Here is a 16,150-nt window from a genome sequence, read left to right as displayed (position 1 = left end):
ACGATTAACAGAGGTGAGAGGAAGGTTTAAAAGTCTTTGGACTTCAGCATTTCTCATTGGAAACGGTGAAGAGTGTAGAGTAAGTAGTGATTAATTGAGTCTTAACGCGTTCCAGGACCACTTCTGCTTGGCACGCCGGCTGTCACTCTAAGTCGTTGAAAAAGATCGTCATTCCGTTGTGATGAGTTAAAGGGGAAAATCGTTTCCTCTCATAAGATGAACATTATGGGCGAGAGAGGTGTAACGGTAGCGTAAATTCATCTCCATCGTCGTTTGCGTGCTCGTTTTCTTGTAACGTCGTCACTGAGTACATTGAAAGTTTCGGAACTGATTGTTCTGCCATGACAATGTAGAGCACCCTATAAGTCAAATTGCCAAAAGGTAAAGCAACGGGGAATGATGATTAAATCCTAGAAGTGAATTGTTTTGAGAGCTGAATGCAGGCGTTAGATTTATGATGGAGGTAAGCAAATAGGTTTCTGGGGCCTTTGCAGTAACGGTTAAATAATTGCAAAAAGCGTCTTGGAATATTTTGCTCAATTGAAGAACCGCCATTCCCAATCTGTAATCCAGCTGTCACAGCTGGACACAAGGTATCTGTGAATTCTACTTCTATAGGAGTTATTGTCTCTGGAAGGCACGACAGGGCCTAGGCCCAGCCATTTCCATTCCGCTTTCACTGTTTTCGTCCATCCGCTTAATCACTTTTCCACAAGACCACGTTATTGTCTAATGCTAACACAATGTGGAGGACGGGTATGGGCGTGATGAGGTTGAGGGGGATGAGGCACGAGGACGATGGTATCTCCTCCTCGTGCCACTTGGTCACATCCCAAAGTGCAAGTCTTCTTACTGTTAAGTTCTGGGACGGTATGAGAGCAAGGCACACGAGGTGTTGTGCTGTGTGATATTGTGCTCGGATGTGCTGACTCGAAGGAAAGTGGAAGGGGACTTTGTTCCCGCCTGTTTTTAAAGGCCAAGCTATTTTGGTGCACATTTTCGAGTTGCCTTGTGTGGAATCCACAGACATCAGTCGCGGTGGTTTTTGGACAGTGATCAATTGCGTCTGCAGTTCATCATACCGTGCCAAAACAAGTGAACATCCACACACCGACAGGCGTACAGAGTGAAAAGAGGTCTATTGTGAGGATGAAGTGGTGCCGTGAAGCTGCGGTATGTTGGGTACCTTAGCAAATGTTGGAATGCACCAGCACGAAAGCAGTTTCCCGTTACAAGTCAGTCAGTCGGTCAAGAAGTTAATAGAGAAATACTTCTTTCTCAACAGGGAGCTTCCATGAAGTGGATAAAAGAAGCGCAGAGGCCAAATTGGTAACCCTTGGGGTTTCCCGTCTGTCATCTGTGGATGCATGCGGCACCAATTTGCTTATCTTCCACGACTGGAGGGGCTAATGCAGATGCAAATAACTTGTATCGGAACTTTCCATTAAGGGTGATTAAAAGGTGTTGGTGCGTGAGTCTCGACCCAACGTGTCTGCAGTGGCACGTGATTTTGGATGATGAAAAATGACAAATGGGAGGTTTTGCCTCCCCAGCGTAATGCACCATAAATTAGGTGATTGATCACCAATATTAAATGAATTTGTGCGTTATGCTACCACTTACTGAGTATCCCACGCATCACTTTTGCCCATTGCTACGCAAACAGTGCAAGGGGCTTCCCCCGTCCTGGCACTGAGCTGAAGTGGTTTCATAATGGCGGTAGGCTGGACTCACCACCATCAGGTTTATTCAGCCTACATTAGCTGATGTGGTGATAAGTTGAGAGTAAAAAGGGGTGGGAGGACGGAGACGGAGGTGACAGGGCGAGTTAAGTGTAGTGTATGGATTTGCCAAGTGCCTGTTCTTTGCAAGACGTTGAATGGAGCTACACCGAAATCCGCACGAACACATTTGCCCATCAGACGCTTCTGTACACAGTCTTGGCAACCTCAAATTCTATAAAATATCAGATTACCAGAGCGCAAGTTCTAATGACACTTTTAGTGCTTTATAACTGGTTCAGGCCTGCTGGGGAGAATTTCGGATTGCAACTGAAGCAAGTAACCATCTCGATACCATCTGACCTCTGCAATTAATAATTTGTTTTTAACCTGAAACAACCACCCGAGACGCACAGCTTACCCTCCTCTAGGGCGTCAGGGCGATGAGCAACCTCCAAGCTGAATCAAGACACAAAAATGAGTCAGTAGCAGCTTTGCTCTTTCCTCCCCTCCATCTCTATTTCCCCATCCCCCGCCGGTCTGTACACTCTCATTAAATACTTATTCGCGCCTTATTTAACGGAAGGCCTTTTTCGCCCCAGCTCCAATGGCACAGCTTTTTCCCTCTACTGTGTGCGTCACTTCATGCTGGGGCCACGTGTGGGTACCTAACCGATTCCATTACCGTGTACTGAATACCCACACAGGCTTGACAGCATAATATTTGCCTATCCTTTTTGACTAGTCATCACGAGTTTCCATCCTCTGTGTGTGACTATTGGTGAGTGTGATTGTGGAGAATTTGTAGGGTGCTTTGCTATTCTGTATAATTTTGTCCAAAAGTTGTTGCCTGGGTCACTGTGACCCTGCTTATAGTGTTTTTCATGGTCAAGGAGCGCCAGAAATGGGTTCAATACATCCCTAGATTTGATTCCGTTTGTTGCTTGTCGCACTCTTAATAATTAAGTGGCTTCAAGAGGGTTTCCACACATTTTAAACATAATCTGCCACTTTCGTAAAAGTGTGCCAAATGTCGGGATCAAATGCTGTAGGGTTTCAGACGATGCTTCTTCGTCAGTTGCTTGGGCACTCAGTGTCTTGACACTAAACTGTCATAAATCAGGACATGGAAACACCCAGCTCTCAGATACGGCCTTCCTGCCCCTTCTTAAACTGTTATTCTTCCATTTCTGTAAATCAGTGCCTCGCAATCGTCACTTTAACCGGACTTTGGGAGTTTTCAATTTGTTACACTAATCTGATCATTTTGGAACCATTCAATCCACTCGTGGAGGAAACTGTATGAGCAGAAGTTATATTCATAATGTGGCCACAAGGACTTTGGTGAATTCATGCTCCCGGAGCACACCCTTTGTCCGCAATACGCAGCATTTGATACCGGCTATTTTTCACATGATGGTGAAACTATTTTACCTAGACTGAAAAGCCACCTGGCCTACCGGATGGATTCGGTGTAGCGCTCCGAGATTTTGCCAAAGACGAAGCAAGACGATGCTAGGGCAGGATATGTATTCTTGACGTACAGAAGGGCTTAGGGGCTACTGGCATGGCCCAAGGCCAGACCGCCTAGCGTAGGTGCGATGGTGGAGCCCTCAATGATCCTTTTTTAAAATCGAGAGCTAAACAAGCAATTGAAGTATAGTACTAGTTTCTTTCACACGTTTTAAACGTCACTATAAAAGTATGAGGGGCTTTTGATTACTTGTAATTTGATATTTCTTAAAGTACAAGGCATTTTTTAATACAAACTATCATAAACTTTAAAGAAATTTAGTACATGGCTTGATCTAAAGTTATTCAAGTCCCAAGCGTTTGGTTGAAGATAGAGGTAGTAAGACCATATCTAGTGTCCTAGTCGGTGTCATTAGAATGGCAATAAACATTAGCATACATTTGTAACTGTACTACAACCTCGCTAAAGCTACCTCTATCTTTCCCTTTTCATACCATTCGCGGGAGCCTTTCTGTGAGTCCCCGCCTTAAACCAGCACTGGTTTTCTATAATCCTCATGTGCCAGTACTTTCGGTAAAAAGTCACTTATGAAACTTGAAAGCCGTAGAACCAGACACGGCGACTGTTCGACTAATCTCATCTAAACCCCTTTGGTGGCAACTTAGGCTGACCACGCCCACCGACAATCGCTTCGACTTGTCTTTTTTGTCAGGAAAAAATCGAGGTCAAATTCAAAGTCTTTCAGCCGTCGATAGGTACATGGATGCGACATTGGGGATGAGTGATTTGAACTAGTTAGCGTGGAAAGCGGTTTTGTTTTGGGGGTTGGTGCGCCTTGCAGTGTTGTTTACCTGTGATTTGTGTTACTCCGATTATCCGAGTTAGGAAGCGGGGACCGTCAGAAAGTCTTTGTACTTAAGTACTTTAAGTTAAACATCCCGAAGATGAGAAGAGTAGCTAGTGATTTTAACTGAGTGGGTCATCTCATTGACGACCTTGTCTGATGAACAAACGGTCGTCCTTTCAAAATATAAGATGTCCACAAAATTCACTTGTACATGAGATGTCTAAGTCAAACAAGCATTTTTGATTTCACTTGTTGCTGTAGCAGTAATTGACACTTTGGTCTGGTTGCCAATAGCCGACGCTCAGCTCGTGGACCAGTTCACACACTGTTTACTAAGCTATCAGACAACGGCGGCAGACACTTGCGTGCTTTTCTACAGAAGTGGGTAAGAAAGCGTTAAACCTGAATCCGCGGATATCTACTCGTACAGCAGACCTTAAACAGGTAAAGATACAATGATAGGATGCTCAGTGGCTTAGCAGCACGACATATAAATGAAGGCACCAGTAAGTACGTCTGTGTGTCAGTGACGGTCGCAGCTGTGTAGTTCCTAGCCCGCGATCTCGACGGTCAATGCGGTGAACACTTACTGCCTGTGCTGTGACGAGATCGTGCAAGAGAACAGTGATTGGAACACGGTATGCTTAAAATAACATTTGCAAAGTTGAGATTTTCGTACAGGTCACGAATTGAAGTAGGTTTGAAATATTAGAACTATTCAGATGGCGAGGCTAACCTTTTTGCGCTGAAGCTGCTTTGTAGATGTGGTTAGGTTAGTGTATGAAGAAATAAGTCAATTTTCCTCCTTCTGAAACTTTTCCTATTCCTATCTTGCAAGAATATAAAGGTGCCGGTTTAATTTGAACTTCTATTGTAAAGTATTTGTGCTAATGTGATGGGTAGGGAGGACTTCATACTTCCAGCCATCGCCATCCACGATCACGAGGAACAGTAGAATGGTAAGTGAAGAGGTTAGAGCACGGCCTAAGTCTCAGTTTTGGTAAGGTACATGAGCGCATGTGTTCCAAATTGGTGCCTGAGCATTTTCTGTCGGACTAACTTGAACACAGGCGGTTAGACATTTGTTTCCAACACAATAACTCACTTTGACTCGGACGTAAATCCCATCGAGGTTCGCTCAAGGATATTTAGCGTTTTGGTTGAGTGGTCGCCAGGGTTACTCTAAGCATTTCTCTCATTTCTTCCTAAAAAAATCGAATGCGTCTGGCGCACTTGGAGGCGCGCAAACTATGGATTCCGATCATTTGATGACTTCATGTCTTGAAAGTTGGCTTTTTCTTGTTCCCTCTAAGCCGAATCATTTTCATTTGAGGACTATGTCTCACGATCTCACTTCGCATAACTTTATAGTGTTCAGGTTACCCCTGAAGGTGCATAAGTAGCACAATCGGAACTCCATTCTAAGCAGTAACATAGACTAGTAAAGCTAATACGTGGCCTCCGTCATGTTTCAATCGCCGTCCTTTAAACGCTTTCTGTGAATACCCACAGCATTGCCAACCGCAAGTCTTCGTATCAATTGAGGTCTACTGAGACAGAAAGGAAGATCATACGATGATTTTCCATCATGACGAGAGGCTAATTAAACCACGCTATGTACATCTCCCAGATTTAGGGTAGTATTCTTCTATTACTTCATCTATTTTTGAACTGCATGAAACGTTTCTTGAGACTGGATGCTGTTTTACCGGGAACACATTTTATATGCAAATCGGCTTATGCTATAAATCGAAAGAATTGAATTCACTGTTTTGATTCCTTCTCTGCCTAAATTTTTCTCCAATGTCTCCCACTTCTTTGTTAGATTTAATCCATCCTTTACTGTTAAGTAATTCTTATCTGAACGATTTCAAGTCACTCACTTCTAATCTCGTTTCGATACTGACCTTGATGAAGAACTTAAAATTGGAATGAATATTGTTTTACCGGTCTCTTTGCTATAAACTTTCACACACTCGGTCAGCCACACTGGGTGCCATTGTTGCCGTATCAATTGGCTGGCCATATTAGACGCATGACTCCTTTCCTACACCGTCCAAAGCGCCAATCTTCCTTCCACCACTTCCACCATTGTCGCATCCAAGTTACCTCCCACAGACGTTGCAAGTCATGCAAGCTTAGAAGCAGCTTTCCTGTAAAATGCCAAAGGAACCTGTTGTCTGGCGGAGGAAATGTCATGAGTGGAGCCCGAAATTAATCAAACATTCTACACTAATAACAATTCCAGTTGTTGTCCCGGAATGCCTATCTCAGTGCGCTCAAGAAAGTGGCATCGAATGGGATAATCGCTTTTAATATTTCCGCTATACTTATTAATAATTGTTTAAGAAAATCTTTGTTGTTTTTTTAGAAATCGAAAAACTACCGACTAAGCATGGGATCCCTTTTCCACTCGGTGACACTTCAACCTGATGAGACCATCACTATCACCAAATATCAGGCCAAGTATTTTTCTGCTTTTAATGTCACATAGTTTTAGCTAGTAGCCAAAGTAGGTTCATTTAAAAGTTATCATTAAGAATTGGGATTTTATGGTCAAATATTCTTAGATAATTACTCCCAAAAGGACAAGATTGTATGAACAAACATGCCTGACTTAATCACATATTTGAAGTAACTAATGGAACATAGGGTGTCCGTTAATTTCACACTTATAAAAGACACTGCCTCTGGAAGCCAAGACAAAGCCTAGCTTTAACTACCCGGGCCTATATCACCTTCATTGCTCACTTACCCCATCAATTTCGCATGTGATCACGTAGTTGTTCAATGCGAATGCTGAGGGAAGGCGATGATAATCACCTAGCGCTTGGAAGAATATCAACAGAAGGTAGAATGCGTTGGACGAAGATGCGGATGGGGAAGAAGAGGGTAGGGGGGAGCCAATGGAGTATTTCCTTTCCATCTCATTCCAACCTACTTCACGCCAGTGTGAGCTGCAGACTTTCTCGCTGGTCAATTTTGTGGTGGTATGAGGTTTTGGCGTTGCATGATGATGCTTAGTAAGAACAAGGAAAGGGTTTTTCCTCAACTGTTTCTGAGGTAGTTTTTTTCCTGGCACATCTTCGAGTTGAGGTGTATGGAGTGCATAGACCTCAGTATCAGTGGTCGCTTGGACTTCATCAATTGACAGTCAGAGCAATCACCTGCGTCTGCGGTCCGCCCCACAAACATGTACACACACCCATCTACAGACAGGCAGAGTAAGAAGAAGAGCCTATTGCGAGGAAGAAGTGGTGCCGTGGAAGTGCAGTATGTTAGTTTGCTTGGCTGATGTTGGAATGCACCAGCGCAAAAGCAATTTTTTTATCACAAGTCAGTGAAACTGTAATTGAGAAAACATTCCATGACCTGAATGAAAGAAGTAGAGAACATCGAATTGGTAGCTTTTGAGGCTCATTGTCTGTCATCTGTGGATGCATGTGCCACCCATTTGCTTGGCTTCCTCGACTTCGGTGAGAAGTTAAATGCATGACTGAAAGTTGTTGTCGGCACGTGAGTCCTGACTTAACGTGTCGACAGCGGCTTGTGATTTTGAATGGTGAAGAACGGAGAACAGAGGGGTTTTGCCTTTTCAACGTGATGCATCACGATTTGATGATCACCAAAATTAAATGGATTTGCGCGTATCTTGTGCCCTGCAAGTAGTGTGGGAGGCTTCTGCAGTCTTGGAACCGAGTTGAAGTGGGCTCCCAATGGTAGCAGGCTGGAATACTCACCATCGGGTTTACTTAGCTGACATTAGCCGATGGGATGATGGGTTGAGAATAAGGAGGGAATGATGGAGAGGAGAATAAAGTGAAGCTTACGGACAGACTAGTGCATGTGTATGATGTGGAACGGATGAATGCAGTGAAATTGGATTTGACAAAGTGCCTACTAGTTGTAAGTCATTGGATCTAACCGTACTGAAAACCGCATGAACTTTTTTGTTTACCCTATAAAATCCCAAAGTGTGAAGAATATCACTTTAAAGGTCATGAGTGACCCTCACGGCAGGATTTGAATTGCACAAGATTGTATGGGCTTGCAACATTTCATGACATTTTTCAAAAAAAAACCAAAACCGATGTCTCCCTGTGACCAATGAAAGTGAGGTTGGTACTGCGGTTGGACGCGAATACTTTTTTTCTGTCCGCACCACGGATTGACGTAAGCAATCCGTTCTTAAAAGTAACTGCATGAGATGGAACGCTTGTTTGCCTCGACAAAACCACTTATAAATAAGTTTGTAAGTGACGATTATATGGTGGACTGACTCATTTCCACCGTCAGAATAGGGACTTTTGCCTGTGAAACGAAATCACAAGAAATAATTATTACTGACTCACCAAATAGCGATTGATGAATTGGCCACTGTGGACGTCTAGGCTTGATAGGGCATCGTTACCGAGAGCACTTGTAACCTTTTAAAGATTTGTTTTTTTCCCGGTTGCAAATTATGCGCGCAAGTTCCATCGACACACTTTTTGTTCCTCACTGTAAGTAGCCTGAAATTTCTCCAATTTGTTATTCTCTTTTCCATTTTAGACGGGCACAGAAAATAGAGAACTATGCAACCACGTACCGTTACATGCTGGAGGTGCCGGATGGTTTGACCTACTATCCACTGGAGATAATCTTTACGAATCGCTTGATATGGGCCTTCAATTGGAGCTATCTTGACAACCTCGTGGCAACTCAAGGGGTGAACGAGTCCTACGAAATTGTCGCGGTGAGTTGAATCCCCTTTCCCCATATCATCTGCACGAAAATTCGAGCATTCAAGGTAGCTCTGAGGACGATGGGTACAGAAAACTTCAAAGATTAGAAGCACAGATTGTGTAAAAAGAATCTTGTGTCCTCCATCGTGAATGTTGAGCCGCGACAGACCTGTGTTACCTTGAACGTCATCACCTGCGTTTTGTGGAGTTACTCTCCCGCACCGGCCATTACAACAGTAATCGAGTGCGGTTAATTTAGTGACAGGGCAGTGACGGAAATTTTGCAATCACTTATGGCCGCAGCGAGAGGATTTTTCGGAGCTAACGATAGTGTTTCATATTGTGGAATTCGTTGAGTCAATCTATCAAATTTTTAATCAATTGTCCTTTTAAAAGAGTGCAGTCGTTAAATCTTGCTTAAGGTCGGATTACATTCCGCTCCAGTCACACTTCAAATTCTTCAAATCAAAATCCATTAAATGAAATATACTATTTAAAGCGATTCTGCAGATTTTGTGATTATTGGTGTTTCAACGCTTCTCAATTATCCGTTCGAACTATTCCCTACTTGTTATAGAGTGGAGGTGTCAGGCCCTCTTGTCTCACTCATCGTTTATCGTTTTTCGTCGTTTTGGTTGAGAAATTTTGCAACCTTAACGCCGACCTTGCCTCATTCAGGGCGACGATTGGAGCAGTCGCCAAAGGCAGACATGATTTTAATTGCTTTCCATCCAAAAATTAGTACATCAAACGCAGATGGTCTTAACTGCTTTAAGGTTGCCAAATACTCATACGCGTTGTTTTCCCTAGTAATGCTTAACCAATCGCAGAAAGCGTCTTAAAGAATAACTTAGCTACGGAGTATAATACCACTAAAATCTCTATTCTTTTTACAACAAGACCCAAGGTACGTGTGAATTTCACTTCTATAGAATGCATTGTCTAGCCTTCACTGCATTGCACGACTGATACTAACATTGTAAAGGATGAGTATGAGTGTGGTAGGGCCGAGGATTGGGGCGAACGAGGTAGAAGAACGAAGATGCTGGGGGTGAGGTAGTTTCTCCCCCTTCGTACCACCGCGACTCATGTTAGGGTGAAAGTCTTTTTAACGGTAAGTTATGCGACGGTGTGGGGTATTGAAGTACGAGGTGTTGCATTCTGTGGTGTTGTGATCTGATGTGTTGATTCGTAGGGAAGTGATAAAGAACTTTGTTCTAAACTGTTTTTAAAGGAGTTTTTTCTCGCGAACCCTTGAGTTGCATTGTGTTAAGTGTATAGACCTCAGCCACACGGGTTGGTTGGACTTCACCGAGTGAAATAGTCGTAGTCATCACTTGCATTTCCCGCGGAGTAGGAAGCGGCCTATTGTGAGAGTGAAGTGGTGTCGTGGGGATGCGATCTGTTAGTTTGCTTGGCAGGTGTTGAACTGCACCAGTACAAAAGCGATTTTGCATCACAAGTCAGTGAAACAGTAAGTGAGGAAACCTTCCTTCTCTAACGATGAGTTTTTACTAATATGAATGGTAGAAGCAGAGAGCACCAAATTGATAGCCTTGAGGCTTATTGGCTGTCATCTGTGGATGCATGTGGCACCCATTTGCTCGGCTTCCACAACCTGGGAGGAGAAGTGCAGATGCAAATAATTTGCTACACAACCTACCTTAAAGCACGACTGAAGGTTTTCGTTAGCACGTGAGTCTCGGCTTAACACGTCGACAGTGACACGTGACTTTGGATGGTGAAGAATGGCGAACAGGGGGTCTTGCATTCTCAATGCGATGCATCACGATTTGGTGATGGATCACCGAATTTAAGTGGAATTGTGTGTTTTCATACCCCGTACCTCGTATCCTGTACTGCGTACTGCACACCTCATCCACAGTATTAGAATGGAGTTGAATTGAATTCGTGATGGGGGTAGGCTGGAATAATCACCATTAGGTTTATTCAGCTGCCATTAATGTATGTGGAGATGGGTTCAGAGCAAAGGAAAAGGTGGAGGGGAGTGGAGAGTGTAGCGCATCGACATACTGGTGCATGTGTATGTTGTGGAATGGATGCATGCAGTTAAAAGGATTTGACAAAGTGCCTACTAGTTGTAAGTTGTTGATTTAAGCTGCACCAAAACCGCGCAAACTTATTCGTTCACCTGGTAACGAACCTCTCGACTTGAATTGTCAACGCAGCATAATACCGCACTGTCCCTAATTCGAAACATTTTCAACTGTTTACTCACTCGAAATAGGGAGTGTCACAGTTGGCGGCCCATCTGCACACGTTCCGTATTATTTTCATCGGCCTACATCACGTTTAATCTCCAAAGACGGATCTTTTTTTACTTCAGCTAGTCCTTTTTTATTGGACAAAAGCATCCTGGGAAGATGTTATTTTACCGACGCACGTTTTTTACTTCCTGTTGCCAGTCTTCAAGTCAGACAATATGCTATTTCAAGCGCTCTTTTTATCCAATCGCCCAATTATAATTTCCTTGCTACGTTTGATAACCCGACATGCCATCTCATGCCTCCTTGTTTTTTTATATCTCCATATTGCCACCCTTCAGTAAAGATAGAAGCTGTTTATCGTCATGGTAGAGAAACTAGAACGTCACCGACTTCAAACATGACTCATAAATGCCTTTTCCATTACTTCTGTTTACGGGAGTTTGTCGCTGAAATGACTACACGGCTTCTGCCAACTTGATGTCATAAAGCATCCGCGTTCTGGATTATAGTCCATTTTTTTGAGGGCGACTTCACAACTTAGTCCAGTAGAGGTGGGGTCATTCGATGCCAAAACCATCGTCTAGTCGACGCTTTTCATGTACCGACCATGCAATATGGTCCTGGCAACGCTATTCAACATTGCGACATCGAGCCTTAGCCAAAGAGGTCTTGTGTTCTGCCTTAAAGTATTCGCGAAGTCGAGTCGAAAAGACCACCCTTCTGAGCAATACGACTCTCGGATGAGAGAGGATTTTTACACTTAAGATTAGCTCCAGGAGGGTATTACTTAATGCCAGCCTCTGAAGCATTCAAAGACTGTAGCTGGATCGTCTTTTCTCATTTGCAAGACACTTAGAACGATTGGCTGTTTGCATTGCCAAAAAGAAGCCAGTAATTTTTTGAATTGTAATTGATGTCAAAAGTGGAATTAGAAATCTTCCCAGGTCTGATTGAGCAATCGGTAGGAAAAAAATTAAGAGTAGTCATTGTTGGTAGTTAAACTGGTCTCACCACTTATTTATTACTGCCAATTTACACAGTCAACCTATTTGCAGAAAACGAGTGTCTTAACGTGTAGTAACACACATTCAACTACCTCACCCTCCTGACGTCAACAAGATAAACGCAAATTACTTTGGGGGAGGGGGTGAAGGGGAGAAGGTGGGTGAACTTTTGTCAGAAGAGTTGAAGGATTGGGAGGCCGTTTTAAAGGTCAGTACTATGGGAAACGTTGCATTGAGGCCTCGAGTGGGAAACGTCTTCTGTTGGTCCCCTCAACTAACTGTAATACTATAGCCGGTGACCTTTACTGATTTTGGGGGTTTACTATCGAAGCAGAGGTGCTCGAATGAGCAATCACTGGGTTCTATGATCGTGAAATCTTCTTGTAGGTAAATGCACGTCTCTTTGTGGAATTTGACAATTTATACACTAAAACCAGCCACCTGATTAACCAGGTATGCAGAATATATTTCATTTAGCACGCATTTTAAAGCCATCAAGACACTTCGGACAGATTTTTGAGATGAAGTTGACAGTGGGTAATGCTTGTGTGAAGGAAGGTAGGAAAAAAGACGACTCTACACTTGATCCAAGTTGGCAACGGAGATGCTTTCCAATGTGTGTGGATTGCCAACAGGGTTTTTTCTTGGCCAACGCCCCAAACTGCACGCAGATTTGGGGGAAGGGACGACAGTTCTTTCGCTCAACTCTTTGTTTCTGTTTGTTATCAATTGAAGGTATTCAGATGGTTTGCAGTTCCTTTACTTAAACTATCTCTGCTTCTCGGAAAGGTAACCTTGTCAGTAAATTGCGCGGATCCATTAGAAATATTTTTAAATGCGTGTGCTTCTTTGGAATTGTGAAGTACCCGATTTACCTAGTTAGCTAAAGACATATCACTGTTGGCAGGTAATGTTGAACTCGCTCCAGCCTTGTGTCACTTGGAATCGTGACCTATCACTTTCTCAATAATTTGAACCCTGAGGCTGTAGAATAGGGCAGGAAAGATGAATAAATGCGAATATTTTGTCGCATAAAGTAAACATTACTGAAGTTTGGACCTTACTGCTTCATTGAAAAAGGAAATTTGGTTAATCGAACTTCTCGTGATTCGACCTCCATGATAGTGACGTTACGCCCTGCTCGCGTCACCTACATTACTAGCCTTCTAGCTCACATTTCGGTAGACAGTAGAGCTATTTCAACACTATTGTGTCTGAGGACCAATTAGAAATATTTTTAATGCCAGAAAATGTAGCCGATTGCTTCATTCCTTTGAAGAACATAATCTCAGAATGGGTTACATTTCAGTTAATGAATGGCAGTAGTTCATTTGCGGTGGATTGTTGAATCGGAAGAGACTCACGGCCCAATGGCGCTGAGTTTGCGTCGGCTTTTGGAAACCACCCTAATTTCAAATACGGCATCGTGGTTAATAATGTGACTAGACAAGGAATGGATAAATTTACGTGATCTACAAAAGAACGGTTTAGTAAAGCTAGAAGAGCTGACACCCATGCGAAGATGTTGTATGCCTCTGCCCACGTAATTTATTCTCCTCTCCTCCCAGCCCTTTTGTACGCCTGCACTTGGGTGGTACGAGTTTATAACAGATTAACTGAGCTCTTAAATGTTATTATTCAAACATCACAATTTCCCTAATTACGATGAAACACTGAGGGTCGTATTTCTTCTGCCTCACAATTTGTGTGTACGTGTGTGTGTGTGTGGGCAACAGCTCTTTGCACACTCGAAGTGATGTGCGTAAGTGCGTTTTCCATCTGTGGCCGGTGTATGTCCATTTTACGATTCTGTGTGATGGATACACTTTTTATTTAGCCCGAAAAAAGTTCCTTTAAGGACGTCTCCAACCCTTCTGATAGGTGATCTCGTAGAGGTAAATCTAGTATACTGAATTTCAATGCGTTTAGAGGAACCAGTGAAGACATTATGAGGCCTACGAGTCTGAAAGTAGATTTGGTATAAACGCATAGAAGGGCTGGGAGACTAGTGACAAAGCTCCACGCTACCAGTGCAGAGAAGTCGAATTATGGAGAACTGAAAAGGCTTGCGTAGTTGCGCATGTTGTTAAATGCGAATATTGCCTTTCCTGTCCTGTCTTTTTCCCAACTGCCTTCCTTGGTGCTTCGAGTGGGTGTTCTTCTACGCAAGCCATCACAATGGCATTCAACTGAAAGGCAATAAACCGCGAGATAGGTGTAGAGCTCGTTTACTGACCTCCCATTGGTATGGAGGAGGGCTTGCGCATTTCGCCAGTTTAGCTGTTGTATCTGTCAGGTCCCCTGTTTTGCTAGTGGCTTTTAAATGCCATTTGCACCCCGTAGGATTAGTTACCCGAAAGCTTCTTAACAAGTTACTTCAAAGTATTTACGTACCAGCCCAGCTATTTGTTTCAGCTATTATCGGTTCCTTATTAAGACTGAAAACTACTATGACTTCAAATTTTGCCATAGCGATTTCGTCTTTTAATGATGAAACGCTTAAAAGTGATATTGTTGTTAGCTAGTTAGTGAATTTCTCATAAAGCTTTACTCCTGGGTACTCACGGGAGCAGGCATCTACAGTATAATTCTTTTTTTTGTTCTGTGATGACTTGCAGTAGCAAGCCTTTCCATTCCTTTGAAGGAATCTCATTTTCTAGAGACTCGAGACTCACCCCTTTCTCACAAAACTTCCATTTCCTGCAATCCTTTGAGTTGATTTGATTCATGTTGAGTGACTTCATCAGGGTTCGTTAAACACGGTGTTTGTCGCCTCTGCATAATTTCCTTTCCTTCTTTTTGCAATGCTCTCTCTCCCTTCACCTTCTATGGGTCTTTCCTGGGCGCGCGGGCATCTTAAAACCCGGCCAACCGCAATACAAAGCCGGCCCTCATACCGAAAAGCGCAAGCAGCAGATGGGGAAGAGATATACCCCCGCTTGCGTTTGCATGTATGCGTGTGCTCCTATTCCTGGAGAGTGTTGACTTTAATTAGTCCTCTTCTTGGCTTTGAGGCCTCAACCATACGGAGCTAAGAACCGCAGCACTGCAGTTGCCAACGCTGGTGCACTGGTTCCTTTGTTCGCGTTCGATGCTTGGAATGAAAGTTACTAAAAAGTGTAAGCGAGAGGCACTTTCTATGCTCTGCAGGAAGAAGCTATAGCATTCGATTGGTAATAGGTGTCCTGACCAACGTCCGGAGAATTTCCGAGACTGCTGCTGTGGAGCAAGCGGTGTCTTGATCCACCTCTTGTTGTTGTGATAAACAAATTCATTTCATTCACCAATGCGACTCACCTCTAGCCACATCAACACAACACCCGAGTTACCCATGAAGATGCTCTAAATATACCATTAGCACCGGAAATCTAAAGCACCGAGGATATAGATGGCAAAAATTGGACTATGCTATTCTACAGGGAGCAAATTTCTTAAGCCAGTTGCTTTTCTCAGAACTACTAGCAAATTTTCTCCTTTCCACTTTCTCTTTATCCCTGTGGACTAATCCTGGGTTCTTACAACATGCAGGTTTTCAGAAATGGGGCGATCTTTTAGCAAAGCTTTTGATCATGAAATAATCATAGTGTGGACCTCGGCAAAATATCACCGGGGGGGGGGGGGGGCGGGAATATAGAGGGTGAGAGGTAGGAGGAGGACGAGAATGCGGCAGTATCTCCCTCCTATCGTAAAGTGCATTTCTTCCCACTGGTGGTGTGAAGTCTTGTTGTGTGTCCTGATGCCCTTTGGGTGTGTAAATTGAACATCCGTTCCAATGAGTGGCTATTCTTGGCTGTTTCGCGTATAAGTTTTTCTTGATCACCTCCGAGCTGTGGCGTTCCTAGTGGATAAGTCTTAGCAGCAAGTGTCGTCTCGACTTCATCAAGTGAATCTTTCGCAATGATAAATTGAGACACGAAGTATTTTAGTCGTGTTTTGGGGATAAAGTGGTGGGCGCCATGAAAGCGCGGCGTAGACAGTAAGTGCAGTACATGGGGAGATGTTTGTTCGGGCAATTGTTCGACTACACAAATACAAAAGCCCCTTCTCACCGCAAGTTTGCTACCAAACAACCTAGCAGCCTTTGGTTTGTTTCAAGTATGTGAAATGGCTTAGCAACACCAAATTGACATTCTCAATACATGCCAGTTGGGC

At 43.4% G+C, this 16,150-nt stretch overlaps 1 protein-coding gene across 1 annotated transcript in view; it reads left to right on the top strand. All coding sequences in view use genetic code 11, as the record gives it.

The window, feature by feature from the left end:
• Positions 1-8,149: 8,149 nt before the first annotated feature.
• The window catches only part of EGR_02058 (DEP domain-containing protein 5), a gene marked incomplete at both ends in the record, with an annotated part of 31,051 nt that continues 23,050 nt past the window's right edge, over positions 8,150-16,150 (top strand). The window contains 2 exons of the mRNA XM_024491307.1: positions 8,150-8,160; positions 8,594-8,777. Coding sequence (XP_024354160.1) covers positions 8,150-8,160; positions 8,594-8,777 — 195 coding nt within the window. The remainder of the gene's footprint in view (positions 8,161-8,593; positions 8,778-16,150) is intronic.

The sequence above is a fragment of the Echinococcus granulosus genome (assembly GCF_000524195.1).
Source record: "Echinococcus granulosus chromosome Unknown EG_S00009, whole genome shotgun sequence".
In the NCBI taxonomy this organism is placed as follows: domain Eukaryota; kingdom Metazoa; phylum Platyhelminthes; class Cestoda; order Cyclophyllidea; family Taeniidae; genus Echinococcus; species Echinococcus granulosus.
Note: the sequence above shows the minus strand (reverse complement) of the source record. Positions and strands in the feature narration are given on the sequence as shown.